The 22,912-nt window shown below is 43.4% G+C and overlaps 1 protein-coding gene across 6 annotated transcripts in view; it reads right to left on the reverse strand.

Moving 5' to 3' along the window:
• The window catches only part of usp32 (ubiquitin specific peptidase 32), an 83,233-nt gene continuing 60,321 nt past the window's right edge, over window positions 1–22,912 (reverse strand). For 3 of the 6 annotated variants that reach the window (XM_041994386.1, XM_041994382.1, XM_041994387.1), the window contains exons 17-34: window positions 20,509–20,663; window positions 19,286–19,367; window positions 19,095–19,169; window positions 18,416–18,554; window positions 18,227–18,332; window positions 17,967–18,140; window positions 15,231–15,405; window positions 14,998–15,149; window positions 14,801–14,912; window positions 13,767–13,966; window positions 13,469–13,653; window positions 11,350–11,436; window positions 9,648–9,768; window positions 7,286–7,477; window positions 6,986–7,211; window positions 6,475–6,902; window positions 6,291–6,383; window positions 1–2,689 (exon numbers count right to left, since the gene is read on the reverse strand). In XM_041994386.1, coding sequence (XP_041850320.1) covers window positions 2,516–2,689; window positions 6,291–6,383; window positions 6,475–6,902; window positions 6,986–7,211; window positions 7,286–7,477; window positions 9,648–9,768; window positions 11,350–11,436; window positions 13,469–13,653; window positions 13,767–13,966; window positions 14,801–14,912; window positions 14,998–15,149; window positions 15,231–15,405; window positions 17,967–18,140; window positions 18,227–18,332; window positions 18,416–18,554; window positions 19,095–19,169; window positions 19,286–19,367; window positions 20,509–20,663 — 2,876 coding nt within the window. In that variant the 3' untranslated portion in view covers window positions 1–2,515. Of the gene's footprint in view, window positions 2,690–6,290; window positions 6,384–6,474; window positions 6,903–6,985; window positions 7,212–7,285; window positions 7,478–9,647; window positions 9,769–11,349; window positions 11,437–13,468; window positions 13,654–13,766; window positions 13,967–14,800; window positions 14,913–14,997; window positions 15,150–15,230; window positions 15,406–17,966; window positions 18,141–18,226; window positions 18,333–18,415; window positions 18,555–19,094; window positions 19,170–19,285; window positions 19,368–20,508; window positions 20,667–22,912 lie in introns of all 6 variants that reach the window. The other 3 variants (XM_041994381.1, XM_041994383.1, XM_041994385.1) reach the window with 1 other exon arrangement.

Genomic DNA, 22,912 nt, shown 5'->3' on the forward strand with positions numbered 1-22,912 from the left:
ATTTTTCTCTGCAGAATTTAATTTGTTGCTTGAGTATTTTTGTTACAGATCAACAATATCACTCCATATACAACTACAAGTACAGTATTTTGTACAGTTCATATTCAAATACAGTCTTCATTGGCTTATTTACAAAACAACTTATGTACATGTTTTCATGTCAGTGCAATGTCACTTCCTGTCAACAAACACCTTACAAAAAAGTTCTTAAATTAACACGTGTGGTTAAGATGTGACAGTTAAATAAAAAGAGGCTACGAACACAGACAGCCAGCTCAGTAGTCGATCGGTGCTGAAGTCTTCCTCTGATCTGGAGGTTTTTTTTTTTACTGGATCAGAGTTTGCCCGTTTTCAGCTCCCAGTTCAGTTCTGTTGGGCAGAAGTTCTTTGTTCCTGAACGCTGTGCTGAAATAAACCCCCGTTTAATTAAAAGAGTAGGATTTGAAGCTACAGGTCACTGACGGGCACATTCACACCCAGGACATCTCAACATCTATTGCACCTTAAACCGAAGCCAACGATACAAACTCGAGAGACAAATCAGGACTTTAATCTTCCCTTTCAGCCTCCTAATGATGTTCCCAACACTGATGCAAACCAGACTCTGTGTAAAGCTCGGTGCAAAAAGAGGAGGAAAAGAATAAAGCAAACATAAATATCACTCATCTGCATGTCTCCATTTGTTCAACAAACACACTCCTCGCAGGAAAAAGAAAATCAAACATCATTCAATGATAGAAACCACTCCAAATACATCCACATGAGGCCTTGTCCTCACTAATACAGCAGCTAAAAGGTGTGGGGGGGGCATGTTGGGAGGTGGGGGATCATCTGCTTTCTGTTCACAGTGATTCGACTGAGCCCGTCCTGCTGGGAAAAGCTCCACAAACGATGCTACGAAGCAGACGAAGCGCTCCGCCGACAGACTCCTCGCAGCAGTAATGGGTGAAAGACCTCAGCAGCCACATCAGCTGACCCACCGGAGGTCAGAACCAACATGAAACTGGAACTTAGACACAAAAAGAAGCTGAAACCGCTGGGTCCACCGACAGGAAAGATCCCGCAGCAGGTTTCCCAGTTACAGTCAGTTTCCACGGCAGACTCACCAAAACAAACCTGAAATGAGACGATGTTTATAAAAGCTCCGCCCCCACGCGAGCTGAAATGTTTGTTTTGTGCTAGTTTAGCTGAAATGATTCAACACTTTAGTGCCTCTGTACTCAGCCTGACAGGTTCAACACACTGAGACTGGCTTAAAAACTCTCCTAAAGAACTTCTCCAGTAATCCTACATACTGGAGTTTTTTTGTTTATTTTTTCGCAATATACACAAATTGGAAGCGTTGCATTATGGGTGATGTGGCTTTGAGGAGGAAGAAACTGATTTTCTTTGCTCATATTACATTAAAACTGCTGCTAAAATGCATTTATGACAACAAAGTGGTGATTTATCACCCAAATTGTCCCCAGTGAGGGTGTGAAAATTGAATAAAGAAGTTTGAAGCAGCAGTGATTAAGTGCAGCGGTTAAAGGTCGCTGCAAACGGAAGTCTGTCAGACCCCCGTTCCTGCCCTGAGGAGCCTCCTGATATCAGCTTTTTTCCACTTCTAATTTATTTATCATTATCTGTTTTTTAGAAAAATAAATCTTATAAAACAACACACCTAAAGAAAAGAAAAAGTGAAAACTATTTTACTCGAACTGGTTTGAAATCATGGCACCGTTCCTGAAGCGACCCACACTGCTCCTCGTTGGGCCAATCACCAGATGTTTGGCAGCTGTGGCATCAAACCATTTTGGCAAAAAGAAAAAAAAAGCCGAATCTGGCTGTAGATTTTCTGATTTTGTTAGGGGGGGTGTCCTGAAATTCATGTACCATATTTTTTAAAGTGGAAAGAACTGATTCATTGTTGACACTGTCACGTGTTTTTAGGTTGGGATGGTCGACAAATGGAGGGAAACAATGAGGTAGCATATAATGTTAACCCTAGTTACACACGAGCGCTAGTAAAAACTTTGGAGGATCCATTCTTAAAAAGATGGTCACAGTATTTTATCATCTTGTTGGCCTGTGGCACCAAACACTACCAGAACATCCTGGTCCTGGAGGTTCAACACCGGTTAGCTGTTTACATGACTGGCATTTGTTTACATCAGGTGTAAACAATCACTGATCATAAACATGATGGCCGACATTCAGATCCACTAGTATGCAAATATGTTACATGTATGTTATGGCGAGATTCACAAAAAAAAAGGGGGGGGGGGGGGGGGGGGGTGTTTCATTGGGCTCAAAGTGCACCAGGTTAGTGCTTTCACTGGGGGGGGGGCTGCTCTGTTGGAAAACCTTTTCACTAATCAAGAAGTGCTGCGATGCATCTCTAAAGACAAGGAGCGCTGCACACTGCAGCCATGAGCAGTTCAGGAGCTTCCTCCGGACGTCCGGCGCTTCCCGCTCAAAGAGGCGGGCTGGAAGCGGCGAGCGGTGGGGGGGGATGATGGAAGACGTGGAGACCTCACTGGAGGACGCAGTACTTCTTATAGTCCGACTCGAAGTCCTCGTCCATGCTACTGGTGTCAGCCATCTTTTTGCCATCGATCTTTGGGAGGAACTGGGAGTAGTCGACCCCCTGCTGCTCGTAGAAGAGGATGTAGGCAGAGTCTGTGTCAATTTCCTCAGAGTGAACTTCCTGTTAGAAAAACAAACAACTTAAATCAGATGGTTTAGATGACCAAACAGACGACCTATTATGGAAAACAGAAATTAGTATTATTATTTAGAGGTGACTTAGCAGATGTTTTTATAGGACGTTTTAGATAGAATTATGGGGACATTGGGGCTCATACACTAATATCCACTCACAAATGTTCTTAAATTAGTTTACAAGATGTTTTTAAAAAGGTTTTTACAAAAACTTTCCATCAGATTCACAAACATGTTTGTAAACTGCAAATTTTTGGTTTCTTTCCACTTAGACAGGTGAATACTAATCTGTGTTAGTTAAAAGGACGTGCTGGCTGGTCTACAAGTTGCAGGTAAATGCTGAAAATATCCATAAATGGTCGTGAGACTAAAGGACAGCGTGTAGAGAAAGACAGAGACAAGGAAAAATAACAAACATCACACAAAAACTTATAGTTATAGATAAAAAAACACATTGAGATTCAGGTCATATAAAAGCAGTTTTATGTACAAACTGGCCATTATTTACTCCTGAACTCGGACAGCAGCCTGCAGTTTGGTCCCATGAGCACGTCCTTCTGGTGGCGTAGTGAAGCCATTGTGAGGTAAAATAAAGACCACGTCCACACAGAGACGAGTTCAAGTGTGTCCACTCAAGATTTTTAATCATCTGGACAAATTGTTCACATTGAACTGGTGTTTTGGGAGCCTGAAAACTCTGAAACCTTTTAAACCAGATCCCAAAGTAGTAGTAACAATAATAACAATAATAATAATAATAATAATAATACGTTTTATTTAAAGCGCCTTTCAGAAAACCAAACGTCACTTTACAAAATTAACAAACCAAAATTAAAACAAAACAGTCTAAATGCAATAAAACAAAGAAGTGAAATAAAACTGTTTAAAAGCAGCAGAAATACAGCAAACACGAGTTGAAAAAGGGTTAAAGGTTGTAGGCGAGTTTGAACAGGTGGGTTTTTAGAAGGGATTATAAGAGAGGGAGGGAGTCAACTTTATGGAGGTCTGGAGGAAGGGAGCAGCTAAAAGCCCTGGTCCCCATGGTAACGAGGGGATGGGACGTGACAGAAAGATGACAAGAGGAAGAGCATCTGAGGGAACGGGAAGGGATGGCAACGTGGAGCAGAGCGGGCAGGTATGGAGGAGCGAGATGATGATGATTTTGAAAAGGATACTGAAGTTTCTGGGGAGCCAGTGAGCTGTTGTAGGACAGGGGTGGTGTGGGAAGAAGGAGGGACGAAGGTGGTTAATGTTGCCAAGATGGGGATCTGACAATGTTGATGTGGGCTTGAAAAGATGAGATGCTATCAAGAATGACCCAGACTCTTAACCTGAGGGGTTAAGATAGAAGAGTTGTTGATAGAAAGTGAGAAACTCTTAGTTTTGGGAAGGGTTGAAGGCGTGCCGATAAGAATGAACTCGGTTTTATTGCTGTTAAGTTTGAGTAAACTGTGGGAGAACCAAGACTGAAGTTGTCTGAACAGAAAGAGAGGGAGGTGGGAAGGAGAAGTTTGGTTTGCCAGAGATGTAGAGCTGGGTGTCGTCCGCGTAGCAGTTAAAATGAAAGTTGTGTTTCCAGAAGATGTTGCTAAGGGGAAGGATGTAGGTTTTGGGAAGAAGGGGACCCAGAGCAGAGCCCTGGGGGACACCTGCAATGAGAGGAGAGGGTTGGGAAGAGAAGCATTTGAGCTGAATGAACTGAGTGTAGCCAGAGAGGTACGATTTAAACCACTAAAGTGGGGTGTGAGTGAGGCCAAGAGAAGATAATCTACTGAGAATGATGGTGTGAGATATAGTATCAAAGTCCGCATTCAGATCAAGAAGGATGAGGACGGGGAGAAGCCCAGAATCAGCTGCGATAAGGAGGCAGATTCAGTGCTGTGGAGACTGGAGCTGTACATACAGATTGTTTTGGGTTAGATGGGTCTGTAGGACTTTGGAGAGGAAGGGCAGGTTGGAGATAGGCCGGATAAGGCAAGCTTTAACTAGGGTGGCAGGGAGAGGTTCGAGTTGGCAGGACGAGGATTTGGAAGTGCGGATCAGTTCAAATATGACTGAGGAGAAGGGAGTTAAAAAACAGCGTGGATGCGCTGGCAGAGAGGGTAGGGGTCATCAAAATCCTGTGTTCTGCCTGAACGAGTTCATTGAACCATGGTTCATGAACTGGTTCATATTCTGGGTGAATGTGAACTGAACGTTCTGTATTTCTGCCTGATGAACGTTATTGTGAGCGCTCTCATTCTGCCGTTAGTGAACGGCGTTCTCTCACAGCTGAACTTTGTTCCAGAGAGTTCCAGATTTCCACGGAGCCTTCCAGGCAAAATCCCAATAAAACACATTGTAAATAGGCCTTAATATAAAGGTGAAAAACACCAAATCTGGCAACACCAGCCACCAAAGAGCCGCACCGCACATGCGTCAAATTGTGAAACATGGAGGTAAAATCCAGCAGCAGCAGCTCCACCTCAATGATCACTACAGCATCTTCGTATGAGCACTTAAAATCATTCTTTGGAAAGACCAGTGATGATCCAGGAGGGAGAAATCTGGCCTTTTTCTGTGAACTTCGCCTGCCGGGTGTCAGGAAGCAACTCCAGACATCAACAACGTCAACATGAAACCTGGAACAGCAGATTGAAATAAAGCACCGGCTCGCCCTCCAAGGTACGTCAACTAAATGTCACTAAAAACAATCTGAAGCCGTGGCGACGGCGCCTAAAGCAGGTCCTCTACCGGCCAGAACTAAATACCAGCGTCCAGCAGCAGCAGCTCCCGTGGCTTCATCTCCAGCCGCAGCTGGAAAACCTTTGCAGGATGTTGTCAGAGACCTGCAGCCTTGGAGGAAAGAGGAACCCTCAGCTTTCAGAAACTTGACAGATGCAGACGTTTGGTCTCATTTCTTTCTTTGTTTTACTTCTTCATTTGGACTGAGGTCCATCCTTTGGTTCCTCCCTCAGCCTGGTTCCTACCTCAGCCTGGTTCCTCCCTCAGATAGTTTAATAATTCCTCAGTAAAAAAGCAAGTTTTCCTCATGTTTTATCCTGTAGGAGTGAAAGCTGCAGCTGCTACGAGCGTGGACTGAATAGGTGGAACAACAGGAAAATGCCGTATTCTGAGGGTAACAGCTCACAGAAACATACTGGGAAAAAATAACTATGAACTAGTTCATTTTTAGAACTGTGAACTTAGTTTAAAAATTTGAATTATGAACTGTGAACTGAACTAGTTCATTTTAAATGTGTGAACTGAACTTTGAACTAGTTCATGTAGAAACTGAACTTTCCCAACACTGTCAAAATCTGCTATTATTATTTTAACATATGCATTCTTAGTAAAAAAAAAAAAATACTATATAACACCTATAAGGCTACAACTTGTCTATCCAGTTCATTTTCATCATGTACTGTGGTTTAGTGAGGTCAGTTCTGGTGCATGTACTGGACACCCCCCTGGTCACTCTGAAGGTTGATCAGCGTTGTTATTAAACAGGAAGTCAGGGGAGCTGTTATTGTTGTTATGCATTATTATATTGATCAGGTTTATTTATGGAGCGCTGGTGAAGGCTTTGTGACTGACTGGGGTCGTACCTTACAGCTGCTGTCGTTGTAACAGTACCACTTCCTGTTGGGATTTTTGGCATATGTCACATAGTGGCCGCCTCCCATGATTCCCGAATGACACTGAGGAGATAAAGCAGAGAAATGATGATGTTCAGGGACTGATAGACAGCTCGGATCAGCGGCTCTCTGACAGGAAGTGTGTGCTACTGACTGATATTGCATAGAGGTTGTAGATGGCATCCAGACACATGTTGTCTCTGTGCTGCAGCAGAGACATGTCGGGGTCCATGCTGCTCTCTATGCTGCAGTCTGAGCCCAGCCCATTGCTGTCTCCATTCATCAGGACCACGTCGCAGTGGCTGCTGGATGCCTCGGTACCGCAGGACGACTCTGACGCCATCAGGTCTCCTGATCCAGGATCCACTCCCTCCACCTCTACCTGTGATCCACTGTCCCGGGACTCAGTTTCTGGATTAGCAGCTCCATCCAGGTTCTCCTTGCTGTTGGAGAGCCGATGCTTGCTACCAAGCTGGGGGAGACGTAGCCGGCCGGGTCTACGGCCACCAGTCTTGGGGCTGCCAGAGGGGCTACTGGTCCGGCTGAGAGATGGTGCTGATCTCCTGCTGGATGCAGGTGAGGCTGTTGGGAAACCAGAGTCAAAGGTTTGGATTACGAATGCTGCATTTGAGAACTTCTCCCACCTTTAAACCAACATGTGGTACCTTTGGGGAGGTTGCAGAAGCCAGCTGGAGCAGAGATGGAGGACAGGTTGTCTTCTCCAACCCTCAGCAGGTCCTCGCTCTCGCTGCGAGAGTAGAGGCAGTGCTGCGCCAGGTCTCTGGGAGCCAGGAAGGCGCTGGGGTCAAAGCTCTCCCGAGGAAACTTCACAATCTTCTGAGACTTGATCCAGCGACCGTTGACGAACTGGAAGCGCTTCAGGTGAACAATCTGGAGCAGAAAACAGCAGATATTCTGTTAGACCGCTTTCAGTGCTAGCATCAGAGTTCAGAGCTCACACTGACCAGAATGGGTGGCAGCCTCCAGAGATCCAACTTCTTGGTTGCCAGCCTGTGGGTCTTGCACTTGGAGCAGTAGTACAGCTCGTCCTCTCCCAGCTCCTCCTCGGTGGTGAAGGCCTTCAGACAGCTGTCCAAGCTGATGGGCTCAGCCTGAGCTCGACGGGACTGCTCCACACTGCAGTGCTCCTCCACAATCTGCAGGAGGAGGAGTTCATACTGGACATGAGCCATCTGGAGGCATTTAAACACCGACGTGCAGCTCTAGCACAGCCTTTATGAGGCTGAATTTAGATGTGATGCCTGAGTTCCTGTCTCAACCAGTCAATCTGCAGGTGCAGCAGATTAACAGACCAGCAGGAATAACTTACCCCCTACACATAAAACTACAGAACCGACTGGATTCACCAGCTCACTGAGGCCAGTCTGTGGCCAGTCTCTGAACTACATGGAAACTGGTTTCTGTACTGCTGATCACACACTTATCCAAAACTTCACAAGTGACCCATTGTGATAACGTTTTAACCATTAAAATCAGTGGAAACACAAAACAATCCAAGTTTTAGGAAGAAATAATTATAAAAAACAATTTTCTTTAAAAATGGTGCCTGTGAACTAAATGGATGCCTCTTCCTTCACACATACCTGCCTGGGTTACCGGCACCCTCGTATAAAAGGTTAACATTTTATCATTGGTCCTTTACTTTGGACTGGTTGGACTGAAAAGGCACTTTTAAGTCCCTCTGAGACGTCAGGCGTCTCACCTAAACACTGCTCTCTTAGACATAATCTCTGTTCTGGTAAAGACTTCTAGAATAGTGGAAAAGCATTCAGAGCGGAGGTGAAATGGCAGAAAATCCCTACTCACCATCAGGAAACACCTGTGGGTAGGTAGAGACAGATGTGAACTAAATGGAGGAACACCTGGCTGATGGTCCGATGAGGCTCTGAACTAAAGCTGCATCTTGTTGTATTGTGTTTGTTCTAAAGTGGTTCTAAAATGTTCTACTTTAAGTACCACCTCAGAGGGTTTCTGACTCTCCAAGAACCACCTACATGACGGAGATGAAAACACAGCAGAGACCGACTCTCTCACTTCAGCAGGTTAGTTCCAGATGAAATATTTATTGGAGTGGTGGCAGATATCATTAAAAGCAGTTTATCACCAGAAGTGATATTTAAACTTTGTCTCAAAGTCCTGTAAGACTAGTTTGGTTATTTTATTTAATACCCGTGATTTTACTTTAATTTACCACATAAAAAGTTTATCACAGCCATGTTTGATATCTTTTTCAACCTCAGCTATATTATCTGATGAGTAATTGTTTTACTTTACCCTATTTTATTAATATACTGGGCCCATAGTTGGAAAAAAAAAGTACTATTTATTACAAAAAAAAACAGCAAACATCCTTTTTCTGTTTAGTAAAACACAAAAAAAGGATGAATATATCCAAAAAGTGTTGCTACGGCTCTCCATGCCACTTTTAAGCTCAGATAAATATTTTAGTCTTTTCAAATTCAAGCCATCACATCTCTGGTTTTCCATGTTTTCCACCAGCATCCAACTAAAACTGGGAGAGTTTCAGATCTGAATTTTTCCAGTGAAGCTGACGGCAGCTCCAGGTAAGCTGGTTTTTATGTGAAAATGTCATGTGATCCAATCAAACGTCTCTAACCTCTAACAGGAGGTAACATCATTTATAAATAAACTCATTTATTGAGTAAATGACTGGAAATGATGTGGAAGTTGAGCAGCCAGCCAGTGGGAGGGGAAACGATGATCGTGGTGAGAAGGATGCGGTGATACCTGATCACCAGACGTCAGCCTCGGTCTCAGATGGACTCTCCATCCAGCCTTCTGTTCAGCTTTTATAACAGCAAAGAGTTTACAGAGTTTACAGCGAGTTTAAGGACGGAGGCATTATTCTTGGATCAGTGGTCACATGACATCTTCACATCACCATAACAACAAAACAAAGGTCACCTGGAGCTGCTGTCAGCTTCCTGGAAAGTTCAGATGTGAAACTCCTGTTTTCGTCGGACGCTGACGGACCATGAAAACCAGCGATATGAAGCTTTTCGTTTGATAAAAATATTATACGTTATTTAACTGGAGCATAAATACCACCAGAGGTACAGCTACAGCTTTAAGAACTACGGAGCTGCGTCTTAATAAAAGATGCATTACATGGTTTCAGTGATAAATATATACTCAGTAATAACGATTACAAACTGCAGCACTGTTTTTAAAAAATAACATTTCGGTTTCAGTTATTTTTCTCAGAGTTGTGCATCTCAAAGTTAACCCTCATTTTAAAATCGAATGCTGAGCCTGGCAGGAAGACAGTGGCTGCATGTATTTTACCCTCTCCTGTGAGGTCTGGTAGCGGAGGTGCAGGGCGGTGGGGTCCCAGTCCACAGCTATAAATGCATTTCCTACTGAAGCTCTGTCCTCGGTGCACTCGATGGTACAGCCTCTGCAGAACCTGGACACAGAAAAAAAACCAGCTCAGATGTTACCCACAGATGGCCAGATAGTAACTGTAGGATGGGGCTAAAAAGATGGAAATGATTCAGAATGATGAGGGGACGAATGCAGAACTCTGATCTGCCTTCATAAGAATGGTCATGCAGCTCCACACACAACACGAATTCATGCATCCGAGGATGCGCCTGCACACGGAGCTTCCTCTGTGAAGGCTGTAGTCTGAAGGAAGCTTGAATCTAATTAAATGATCAGATTCAGACATCTCGCTTTTACTGAATTCCTGTCATGTTGCTCATTTCAATGTGACTTAACTAAGAGATTTGTAGTTTGAACTTTAAACTCCAATAATATAATAAAAAATAAACATTTTCTACTTTTGTTTGAATAAAAAAGTTATTTTTTTAAATTTATATTATGATTTGAATAATCGTAAATATAATTTAACCCTTCAGATGCCAGTTTTGATGATATATAATTAGCAGTTTTGTGAAAAATAATTAAATATTCTAAAAGCAAAATTGACTTTAATTCTTTTTATAATATCACCAGCTGAACCTTCTGATTAATAAGTGAGAATATAGATTTTAGATTGAACAAAAAAGTTAAACTGTGACTGTAAACTTCTAGATTCATAGTTTGAATGATGGAAAAATTCTATATTTTTACAGCTAAAACTGTTATAGATCACTGAGATTGTGTTTTATTTTTTATCACAGTGGCCTGAAATCCGGATGTTTGACACAAATTCTGCTTGTGTCCTGAGTTTGTTGTTGAAAGGCGTAAATCAACTAGACTCGAGTGAAAACATCAAATTTGATGCTTTACTTTTAAAAATTAATGCTAAATAATTAAAATTGTGAATTTATCGTGTCATATTCGAGGAATAAAAACCACTAGTTTTATGGGTTTTTATGCGGACTGAAGGATTTCTGGGGAACACATCCCACACACACACACACACTGCTGGAAAAGGTGTTTTCACCTCAAACACTGATTAAAAGAGGCCCTCGCTAACTAAAGAAAACCTGTTTGAACTGGTTTGCAGTCACAGATGTATGTATCTTGTAAAAGGTCACTACTGCATTTGGTGGGGGAGGGGCTAACAGGGGAAATTTTGTAATAGACTTTTTTTGTTTTTCACAAACTTTTGTGTGTTTCCGGCAGAGAGATGGGAAATTACAGGCAAAATCGACACATCTGGTAGTTAACGGTCCCAAAGTAACAGAAATATCTTACACTAGTAAGGATCAAACTTAAATAAGTCAAAATTCTGTGAAAAACACACTTTCTTCCCAAATTTTACGGCAAAAGAACAACCACAGCCAAAATGATCTTAATAAATGCAGCTCACAACTACACATATTGCCTTTACAGGTTATACAATATTTACGTTCCATACGTTTAGATCAGAACTCTGAACGGTTTAATTATTGAGTCAACAAGAGTTTCCAATCAAGGAAAATGCAGGTTTATTTAGGACTCTGTCAGCAAGAAACGTGTCTATTTGTTTTTAATATGAGGATTTTGTTTGTGTTAATGACACGAAGCAAACATGACGTGCTGCCAGTGAAATGCTCACCTGTACCAGGGACACCAGGCACACGAGTTTCCATCCTTCCCAACAACCCGTAAAGTGAAGGGGTACTGGTAACCCAGGCTGTCGTCACTGCAGGAGGAAGGAGAAATAAGATGACATGCCCGTTTACGTTTAGCTGAATCAGCTTCATCTGTGATCGTCTGTACGAGCAGCCAGGTTCATATGCTACCCAGTATAAACCAGTCTGTAGCAGCTTTTAATCCCAGTATAAACCAGTCTGTAGCAGCTTTTAATCCCAGTATAAACCAGTCTGTAGCAGCTTTTAATCCCAGTATAAACCAGTCTGTAGCAGCTTTTAATCCCAGTATAAACCAGTCTGTAGCAGCTTTTAATCCCAGTATAAACCAGTCTGTAGCAGCTTTTAATCCCAGTATAAACCAGTCTGTAGCAGCTTTTAATCCCAGTATAAACCAGTCTGTAGCAGCTTTTAATCCCAGTATAAACCAGTCTGTAGCAGCTTTTAATCCCAGTATAAACCAGTCTGTAGCAGCTTTTAATCCCAGTATAAACCAGTCTGTAGCAGCTTTTAATCCCAGTATAAACCAGTCTGTAGCAGCTTTTAATCCCAGTATAAACCAGTCTGTAGCAGCTTTTAATCCCAGTATAAACCAGTCTGTAGCAGCTTTTAATCCCAGTATAAACCAGTCTGTAGCAGCTTTTAATCCCAGTATAAACCAGTCTATAACAGCTTTTAATCCCAGTATAAACCAGTCTGTAGCAGCTTTTAATCCCAGTATAAACCAGTCTGTAGCAGCTTTTAATCCCAGTATAAACCAGTCTGTAGCAGCTTTTAATCCCAGTATAAACCAGTGTGTAGCAGCTTTTAATCCCAGTATAAACCAGTGTGTAGCAGCTTTTAATCCCAGTATAAACCAGTCTGTAGCAGCTTTTAATCCCAGTATAAACCAGTCTGTAGCAGCTTTTAATCCCAGTATAAACCAGTGTGTAGCAGCTTTTAATCCCAGTATAAACCAGTGTGTAGCAGCTTTTAATCCCAGTATAAACCAGTCTGTAGCAGCTTTTAATCCCAGTATAAACCAGTGTGTAGCAGCTTTTAATCCCAGTATAAACCAGTCTGTAACAGCTTTTAATCCCAGTATAAACCAGTCTGTAGCAGCTTTTAATCCCAGTATAAACCAGTGTGTAGCAGCTTTTAATCCCAGTATAAACCAGTCTGTAGCAGCTTTTAATCCCAGTATAAACCAGTCTGTAGCAGCTTTTAATCCCAGTATAAACCAGTGTGTAGCAGCTTTTAATCCCAGTATAAACCAGTGTGTAGCAGCTTTTAATCCCAGTATAAACCAGTCTGTAGCAGCTTTTAATCCCAGTATAAACCAGTGTGTAGCAGCTTTTAATCCCAGTATAAACCAGTCTGTAACAGCTTTTAATCCCAGTATAAACCAGTCTGTAACAGCTTTTAATCCCAGTATAAACCAGTGTGTAGGCATTCCCAGGCCAGCCGTGAGATGAAGTCCGTCCAGTGTGTCCTGGGTCTTCCTGGCTACTGCTACCTGCTATCCTCACTAAACCAACTCCAGCTCAGCTGCTTTGTGGCGCCACCGTGCATCAGAAACGTCTTCTTGGCTTTATTCCAGCCATAGAGGAGCATTATTTTTCTTCTTTTCACACACACACATAGAACTTTCTGCTCACTGGTTGATCTTTGGCTGCTCCTGATTGGACGTTACCGTCAATCTAAGCTCTCTGATTGGTGGAAAGTCTGACAGGAAGTGGCTTCATCATCATGTCCAGGTCTAAATAGAGGTCTCTTAGCAACATAGTAGTGATGGTGATGTTTTTATGATGAAATGTGATAAATAATGCTGTTATCATGGATCATTGTGGATTTACCAGATAGAGTCTCTGAATAAAACTACATTTAGTGGCTGGATTGTAAAAATCCTGGACGGGATAGAAATGCCTGGAAAACTATCGGCAAATCACCTAAAAGGTAACTATCCATCACAGTTTACCCCACAGAGCTACACACCACCGCTGCTGAGACACTGGTGATGGTGGAAGTGGTGGTGTGTGGAGGTGCTGGAGATCTAGCAGAGTTTTAAGGGTTAAAGGTGACTGATTGTGAGAAGGACATCAGTACCAGTCCTGGGCGTGGTTGCTGGCCTCCTGTGGGGGCAGTGGGCTGGCGAGCCGGGACACCTGGATCCACACTGCATCGTACAGGTCCTTCTTACTGGTGTGAACAGTACAGGGAACAATAAGCGGCATTCCAAACAAGCTGGGCCGGTTCTTCTGAGATGACAGGAAGTACAACTCCGTCCGCATCTGAAACGATCAAACATGGATGTCAGGAAACTTTTCATTTACAGGTAAACGAAGCAAAGAAGAAATAAATCTTCTCCACAGATGGATTTATTAAAGCATGTTTCTGTAAGTACCATCTTCCTGTGCATGGCGATGATGTATCCAATAAAAGGGCTCTCCTGAACTGGTGTGATATGTCCGTTGGCAACCCCGTTGGCCAGGGGTGTCTCTGGGTTGCAGGGCACCATGCTGCCGGGCCCACCGTTAGGGATCAGGTCAGGTTTAATGCCCACATGGCCATTAGCAGCAGATCCGTTGGCTGTTGGGGTGATGTCTGATGAAGGAGAAGAGAAAGATATTCAGCTTCATTACCCCGCCAGTCTGGTATCTTGTGTCTTCTTTTAATTAACAATTAGATGTTTTGTTGTATTTATTGTTATGCTGGTTTTATTGTTCTTATTGTGCAGCAGGGCCCCTTAAACCGAGCCAACTTTTTCCCAACGGAGACAAAGAACCTTGTATCCTAACTGCTGCGGGACGATCTGTAGCAGCTTCTGGACACACTGAATTTGACTGAGACAGTAAAAAAATGGGTTGACATTTTACTTATATCATTAATATTAAAACATTATAAATATTAATATACAAAATAAATATACTCCTTTTCAATTTATTTAAATCCATTTGGTTAATATTTTTTTATCTATTACATATAACAGCAGGAGTAGGGATTATTTACGCATCTGCTTCATTCTACGCCCGTTTGGTTTATTAAGCCTATTTTGTTTCGCACTATTCTGACTTGCCTCCATAGTGATAAGAACCAATAACCTAATCTCAAATCCAGATGCCAGACCTGTTGCCAGGTAACCTGATTAGTTGTCAATGCTCCTCCAGGTGTTTCTGGTTTGTACCAGGGACTTTTCCAGCCTTTTGTTGCTCCTGTTCCAATGTTTTCCAGACGTGTTGCTGCATTAGATTCACTATCAGCTCATATTTTTATCACATGGTGAAACGTCTCAGTTTCATCCTCTGACATGTTCTTATCTTCTACTGGAATAAAATATGAGTTGATGAAGTTTATAAAGTAAATCACTGAATTCTGTTTTTCTTTAGTTTTTTCAGATGGGTTGTAAATGTAAAGAACAGTCTACGAGGACGTGCTCACCTGTCAACGTGGGCGAGCTCAGTGATGTTGGTGAACCAGGTACCGGGACCTCAAAGGCACAGAGAAATCCGTTGGCAGACAGACGGACCTTCTGGTTGTCCTGAGGGAAGTTCTGAACACAGCGGGTTGACACTTCAGTCACTGAAGGTCTGTAATGAGTCCCTACGACGTGATGTGTGAGGTTTAAGTTTGTGTACCTTGATGTTGGAAGTGTGGACCTCAGCCAGCAGGATCTGCTCAGGCTTCAGGCTGCACAGCTCACTCAGCTGTTTCTTCAGCCCCGTGTACTTCTCATCCATGTTCAGTCTGAGGCCGTAGCGCACAGGTGTGGAGCCGTCCAGCTTAATAACTACACCACAACACCACACCGTCAATATTACTACTGTTTACTAAAAAAACGTTTAAAGGATCTTTCCTCTAGCTTTCTCACCGGTGATCTCCAAATGCATGGAGCTGTCCATGGGAAGGGGCAAAGACAAGAAGTTGAAGGGGTCGAAGCGAGCACTGATGTGGCCGCAGGTCTTACACTTTACCTGGGATTTGAGCTGACCATGGAACAGATCCACCACGATGGAGCGGTTCCGGCGCAGGTGGTTCTCCCATGCCTGATCAGGAAAGGAAGTATGGAAGCACACAGCAGGGAAATCACACCACTAATCCACCGATTCCCCAGAGCAAACAGTAAACATCGATACAGCTCTTCATCCTCTCAGAATCAACTCGAGGATGAGTTGAAGGAAAGTAAAACAGCTCATGTCTTCAGCAGATACTTTTCAGTTACCAGTTAATCTCATTTTCATCTGTACGGTGATGGATCACGATGCCAGTAAACTCTCTGCTTGTCTGCATGTTTTTAACAACAATATGGCATCATTTCATCAGGTTTCTAGGAAATTCAAACACCCACTTTTTCTTCTGAATCAGCTTCCAAACTCCCAGAGGGTCCACCTACTAACACGGTGGACAAATGCCTTAAATTGCCATCTGGAAAAGGCATAATTTCCCTAATCCAACATAATCGGACCTCTGAGAAAATCAGATCTACGTGGTAAGGAGATCTTGACCTCAACATCTCTGATGATATGGGATTCAACACTTAATCTGGTCAATTCTTTATTTTCCTTTTCTTGCCATTCCCTAAACACGTCCAGAGCCAGGTTGTCCCAGGTAAATCTGGACCGATCACCTGCTGTAATAGATGTGACAACCCTAAGACTTCCTTAATGCTTTTGTATTGGACCTGTCCTGGATTTACAAATTCCTGGACCAAAGTTTTCCAAACTTTCTCCGGGACCACTGGATCCCATCAAACCTCTGCTTGCTCTGTTTGGCACCGTCAGAGACCAGTTCAGTTCAGTTCATAGTTCATAATTCAAAATTTTGAACTAAGTTTACAGTTCTAAAAATGAACTAGTTCATAGTTCTTTAACCCCAGTATGTTGCTGCGAGCTACCAGTCTGAGGGAGGAACCAGTCTGAGGGAGGAACCAGGCTGAGGGAGGAACCAGGCCAAGGGAGGAACCAGGCCGAGGTAAGAACCAGGCCGAGGGAGGAACCAGGCCGAGGGAGGAACCAGGCCGAGGGAGGAACCAGGCCGAGGTAGGAACCAGGCCGAGGGAGGAACCAGGCCGAGGGAGGAACCAGGCCGAGGTAAGAACCAGGCCGAGGGAGGAACCAGGCCGAGGGAGGAACCAGGCCGAGGTAGGAACCAGGCCGAGGGAGGAACCAGGCCGAGGGAGGAACCAGGCCGAGGTAAGAACCAGGCCGAGGGAGGAACCAGGCCGAGGGAGGAACCAGGCTGAGGGAGGAACCAGGCCGAGGTAAGAACCAGGCCGAGGGAGGAACCAGGCCGAGGTAGGAACCAGGCCGAGGGAGGAACCAGGCCGAGGGAGGAACCAGGCCGAGGGAGGAACCAGGCCGTGGGAGGAACCAGGCCGTGGGAGGAACCAGGCCGAGGGAGGAACCAGGCTGAGGTAGGAACCAGGCTGAGGTAGGAACCAAAGGATGGACCTCAGTCCAAATGAAGAAGTAAAACAAAGAAAGAAATGAGACCAAACGTCTGCATCTGTCAAGTTTCTGAAAGCTGAGGGTTCCTCTTTCCTCCAAGGCTGCAGGTCTCTGACAACATCCTGCAAAGGTTTTCCAGCTGCGGCTGGAGATGAAGCCACGGGAGCTGCTGCTGCTGGACGCCGGTATTTAGTTCTGGCCGGTAGAGGACCTGCTTTAGGCGCCGTTGCCACGGCTTCAGATTGTTTTTAGTGACATTTAGTTGACGTACCGTGGAGGGCGAGCCGGTGCTTTATTTCAATCTGCTGTTCCAGGTTTCATGTTGACGTTGTTGATGTCTGGAGTTGCTTCCCGACACCCGGCAGGCAAAGTTCATACAAAAGGCCAGATTTCTCCCTCCTGGATCATCACTGGTCTTTCCAAAGAATGATTTTAAGTGCTCATACAAAGATGCTGCAGTGATCATTGAGGCGGAGCTGCTGCTGCTGGATTTTACCTCCATGTTTCACAATTTGACGCATGTGCGGTGCAGCTCTTTGGTGGCTGGTGTTGCCAGATTTGGTGTTTTTCACCTTTATATTAAGGCCTATTTACAATGTGTTTTATTGGGATTTTGCCTGGAAGACTCCGTGGAAATCTGGAACTCTCTGGAACAAAGTTCAGCTGTGAGAGAACGCCGTTCACTAACGGCAGAATGAGAGCGCTCACAATAACGTTCATCAGGCAGAAATACAGAACGTTCAGTTCACGTTCACCCAGAATATGAACCAGTTCATGAACCATGGTTCAATGAACTCGTTCAGACAGAACACTGCTGAAGTGTGCAGACCCTAAATTGGGAAACTGAAGTTTCCATCATCATCACACCCGAGCACATGAAGGTCCGAGTCTGAACTGAAATATCTGCTCTGACGTAACACATGTAGCAGACGTGTTCAGCTTCAGTCCCCGAGGGCCAAAATCCTCCATCTTTCAATGTTTCCTGCTTTAACTACCTGATTCAAATGAATGAGTCCTTGTGCAGAACTTCAAAGGCTGTTGAGTCCATTTGAGTCAGATGTGTTAGAGCAGGAAAAGTTAAAACCAGCTGGACAGCGGCCCTCTGGGACCGACTTGGACGTCCCTGACACATAAACTTGATTGACATTGTGAATTCTGACCTCAGAGGCCACCTCCCAGTCAGGCCGGTTATCACTGTCCTTCAGCTCCACATAAGGTTTCTCGTGGACTCTGTTCAGGTCTTCATGGAGGCCATCCAGGAGGAAGGCCAGCAGCTCCTGGGAGTCCTGCTGCTGGAAGCCGTTGAAGCGTGGGGCATACTTCGCTATTGTCCACTGGAGAGGAAGCGGCGACACCATATATTTAATACGGTGGGGAAAACGTCAGACTATGAACCAGTTTGTCAGAAAATATTGCTCACCCTCAGTTTGAGCGGAGCCACGTTCTTCTGTGTCCCGCTCCACAGCTCCATCACCAGATCACCGTAACACTTGGCCATGTGACCTCTCATCCCGATGGGGTTGATTCTGTCAGTGAACCAGCAACAGGTCAGAAGAGGTCAAATATTCTGGTGCATGAGCACTGAGACCAGAAAAAACCTAAACGGTACCTGTTGAGCTCGTAGAGATGTCTCCCTGAGATGAAGTAGTCCGTCAGGGGTTTGGTGTTGCTCACACACTGGATGCTGGAGTTCATGAAGCAGGTGTTGCCAAGGTTACTGAGACCAGTGGCGCCTTTTTCTGTAGGAACTGGGAGGGAAAGCCAGAACAAACACAGAATAAAGAATAAGTATTCTCTACTGAGCAGCACTTCTGATGTAAGTATTTATAACTATGATAGGCTGAGAACTTTCTGGTAGTCTTGACTTTTATTTACACGGTGTTTTGTTGCCCCAGAAATGACATGTAGTTATTACATATAACATTTATGATGTGGCTGCAAATTCAGCAATAAACTCAATTCCTGCTCCAACAACGACCCGACAATATCGAGAGAAAATCAGCGACATGTTTAGGTGCCATACCTGCGAGGATTTGCATCCAAGCATTTAATGTCATTTATTTTACTTTTCAATTTTTCTTACCTAATTACATTTTACTTTAATTGTGTTAACCTTTTTATTAAGCTTAATTTCAAAATGAATTAAAATCATTTATACAATTTTTTATATAATTTTTTAAATATAGCATAACCATGTCTTCGTTTGTCTCCGTCTGAAACGTGTCTCTTCTGAAAACACGTCAACCAGCAGCTGTTTATGTCGGCCAACGTGCAGGGTTGTACTTTACCTTTGTGTCTGTCCATTTTACTACTGTTGGCGATGAAAGACATTTCTTCAGGCCAGCTCATGTCTTTGTTCCTGACTGTAGAGAAGAAAACAGGCACTTTATTAATTTACTCCTTTCTATGTGTGAAAATATCAATTATTGACTTCTGAATCATTGTAAGAGAAGAAGAAACCGAAGACGGCCTTTCATACCCTCAATAACCAGCTGCTGCTCATCCTGGATCTTCAGGCTTTCCAGTGTGTGGTCTTCATCATCAAGAAGGGTGAGGTAGTTCTGAAGGACAAAACACCATGTCATCAGGGAAGATGGAAGAACCTGCTCATTCAGTACATTCAGGTATCAGCTGACCTCAGTCTTTGGACACATAATGTTGCTGAACCTAGACCTGAACCAAGACCTGACTAACTGCAGCAACCCCAGATCATAGACTGCCCCCACAGGCTTGTACAGTAGCACTAGGCATGATGGCTGCATCACTTCATCCACCTCTCTTCTTACCCTGATGCTCCATCACTCTGGACCAGGGTAGACCTGGACTCATCAGACCACATGACCTTCTTCCATGGCTCCAGAGCCCAGTCTTTATGCTCCCTAGCAACCTGAAGCCTTTTTCTTCGGTTAGCCTCACTGGTTAGTGGTTTTCTTCTGGCTCCACAGCTGTTCAGTCCCATGAGTTCCTTCACATCGTTCATGTGGAAATGTTCTAACTTTCACTATTAAACATGCTCCTGAGTTCTACTGCTGTTTTTCTTCCATCTGTTTCCACCAAATGTTTAAATGATCACCGATCAGCATCATTCAGGAAGGTTTTCTGACCACATTTGGTTCCCCACCATCTTTTCGGACAGTTCTTATCCCAGTTTTACTGGTTTCTGCTTCTCTTTAGATGTTTTCTCTGCTCGATGCCAATGATCTGACCCTTCTGAAACAGACTAGCATCTTTTCTATGACATGGTTGTTTAAAACTTGAGAAGCTGCTCATGGTGTCAGTTGGGGTTAAATGACTTGCTGCAGCTGAAATATAATCACCCTGCAGGAATTATCCAATGGAAGGCTCCTAGCTGTTAGCTTAGTTACATGTAGGTGGTGATTTTGTTTTTTGGTGAGCTCTCATATAACACGTCTGCTTTCATATAAACCCGTCTCGTTACTGTTACCTACACTGTTAAAACCTCAGACTCAGGGAAAATAAGGAATAACTACTTTTTTATGTCTAATTAGTGTTTCATTTAGATAAATTCTGCTCATTCTTTCCTTGAAGTTGCAGTACACCTTTACGAAACCACATATTGGCAAACAAGAGTAGCAGAAGCTACATCTAACACCGGATTGGTAAATACCTGGTATGCTACAAGCGTGCTTCACTAGAAAAACTTGTGTTACAGCTCAGGATGAAAGCAGTGTCTCATCTCACCTCACTGTTGTAGAGCCACAGCCTCATGTCCTCCTCCTTGATGCGGAGCCTCTGAGACAGGTAGACGTGGATGTCCTTGATAGTGGCCATGCGGCTGAAGCAGCCAGTGTAAGCCAGCATCCTCTTCAGAGGAGCGTTGGGGGATGGCACATTACCTGCTGGAGGATGAAAACATGAAAGCTGAATTTTTTCCTTTCCCAGCTGAGATTATCACAGGTAATAATGGATTTAAGGCTGATGTGTTATAATAACCACACCTTTAATCCCATGGACACACACAGATGCAAACAGCTGATTGATAACCAACAACAGCATTATCCTGATTGAGGATTAGTTGTAAGAAAGCAGCAAGAAAAGGGCTCCTGGGTCAATCAGTACAGGCTTGATTGGCAAAATAATCAACTTAAAAAATTTAGGACTCAGCGTAGATGAAATCAGATACACTTTAATCAAGTTTAATACACTTTATTAGTCCTGTTATTCATTCATTTAATTGATTTAAGAAGATTAATAAATCTGGTGATTGCCTTTCCCCCCATCAGCACAGCTTTGTTTTCAGTTTAAGAAAATGAAGCATCATGGAAATATGAGGTGTGATTAAATCCATTTTAGAAATTTGTCCAGAGGGATTCGATGCTGCTGCATGAGTCACAACAGAAGATGAAACTCTGCTGAGGCAAAGACCTGATGTGATGACTTGATAAAGGCCTGCAGAGTCATGCAGAGAGCTGAAGTCAGGCTGAGCATCCCCAACCTGATTACAGCTAAAATTACCTTCTTCATATCCACTTTATGCACACAGCATTTTCTATTTAAACCCTTGCCATATTAAACAGTGGAAAAAGTAATCCTTAAAACTCCAAGCCAGGGTGGGGGCGTGTGTTTGAATGTAAACCAGCCTGTAGGAGATGAAGCATTTAATCTCAGTCAGCATCAGACATGATGTTTCTCAGCTGTCAGATTATGAGGCTAAAATGATGTAAAATGAATGTATGAATAGATTTAGCAGCATAAAGGTCGACCAGAAGAAGAAAGCAGAATTTATTACTAACAGAACTTTGTAGACATAACACACAGATCAACAGTGACCAAGCCTTTTCTCATCTCATCGTTCTCTCAAGTCTTGGCTTTCAGGAGAAAAAATATTGTTATTGAAACAAACACACAACAGAAACTATTTCCATGTTTCCACTTTTTCCTCATTTCCAGTTATTCCTGCTACTATTTACCTGCTATCCTCACTAAACCAACTCCAGCTCAGCTGCTTTGTGGCGCCACCGTGCATCAGAAACGTCTTCTTGGCTTTATTCCAGCCATAGAGGAGCATTATTTTTCTTCTTTTCACACACACATAGAACTTTCTGCTCACTGTATAAACCAGTATAAACCAGTGTGTAGCAGCTTTTAATCCCAGTATAAACCAGTCTGTAGCAGCTTTTAATCCCAGTATAAACCAGTCTGTAGCAGCTTTTAATCCCAGTATAAACCAGTGTGTAGCAGCTTTTAATCCCAGTATAAACCAGTGTGTAGCAGCTTTTAATCCCAGTATAAACCAGTCTGTAGCAGCTTTTAATCCCAGTATAAACCAGTGTGTAGCAGCTTTTAATCCCAGTATAAACCAGTCTGTAACAGCTTTTAATCCCAGTATAAACCAGTCTGTAACAGCTTTTAATCCCAGTATAAACCAGTGTGTAGGCATTCCCAGGCCAGCCGTGAGATGAAGTCCGTCCAGTGTGTCCTGGGTCTTCCTGGCTACTGCTACCTGCTATCCTCACTAAACCAACTCCAGCTCAGCTGCTTTGTGGCGCCACCGTGCATCAGAAACGTCTTCTTGGCTTTATTCCAGCCATAGAGGAGCATTATTTTTCTTCTTTTCACACACACACATAGAACTTTCTGCTCACTGGTTGATCTTTGGCTGCTCCTGATTGGACGTTACCGTCAATCTAAGCTCTCTGATTGGTGGAAAGTCTGACAGGAAGTGGCTTCATCATCATGTCCAGGTCTAAATAGAGGTCTCTTAGCAACATAGTAGTGATGGTGATGTTTTTATGATGCAATGTGATAAATAATGCTGTTATCATGGATCATTGTGGATTTACCAGATAGAGTCTCTGAATAAAACTACATTTAGTGGCTGGATTGTAAACCTCCTGGATAGATAGAAATGTCTGGAAAACCTCCGTAGATCACCTGAAGGGTAACTATTCATCACATTTACCCCACAGAGCTACACACCACTGCTCCTGAGACGCTGGTGATGGTAGAAAGTGATGTATGATGTAAAGTGCTTTGGGTATTATTCCAGGTACAGTAAAGTGCTTATAAATACAGACCATTTACCATTTTACCATTTTAGAAGTGATAGTGTGTGGAGGTCTAGCAGAGTTAAAGGGTTAATGTT

Source organism: Melanotaenia boesemani, chromosome 9 (assembly GCF_017639745.1).
Source record: "Melanotaenia boesemani isolate fMelBoe1 chromosome 9, fMelBoe1.pri, whole genome shotgun sequence".
In the NCBI taxonomy this organism is placed as follows: Eukaryota; Metazoa; Chordata; class Actinopteri; order Atheriniformes; family Melanotaeniidae; genus Melanotaenia; species Melanotaenia boesemani.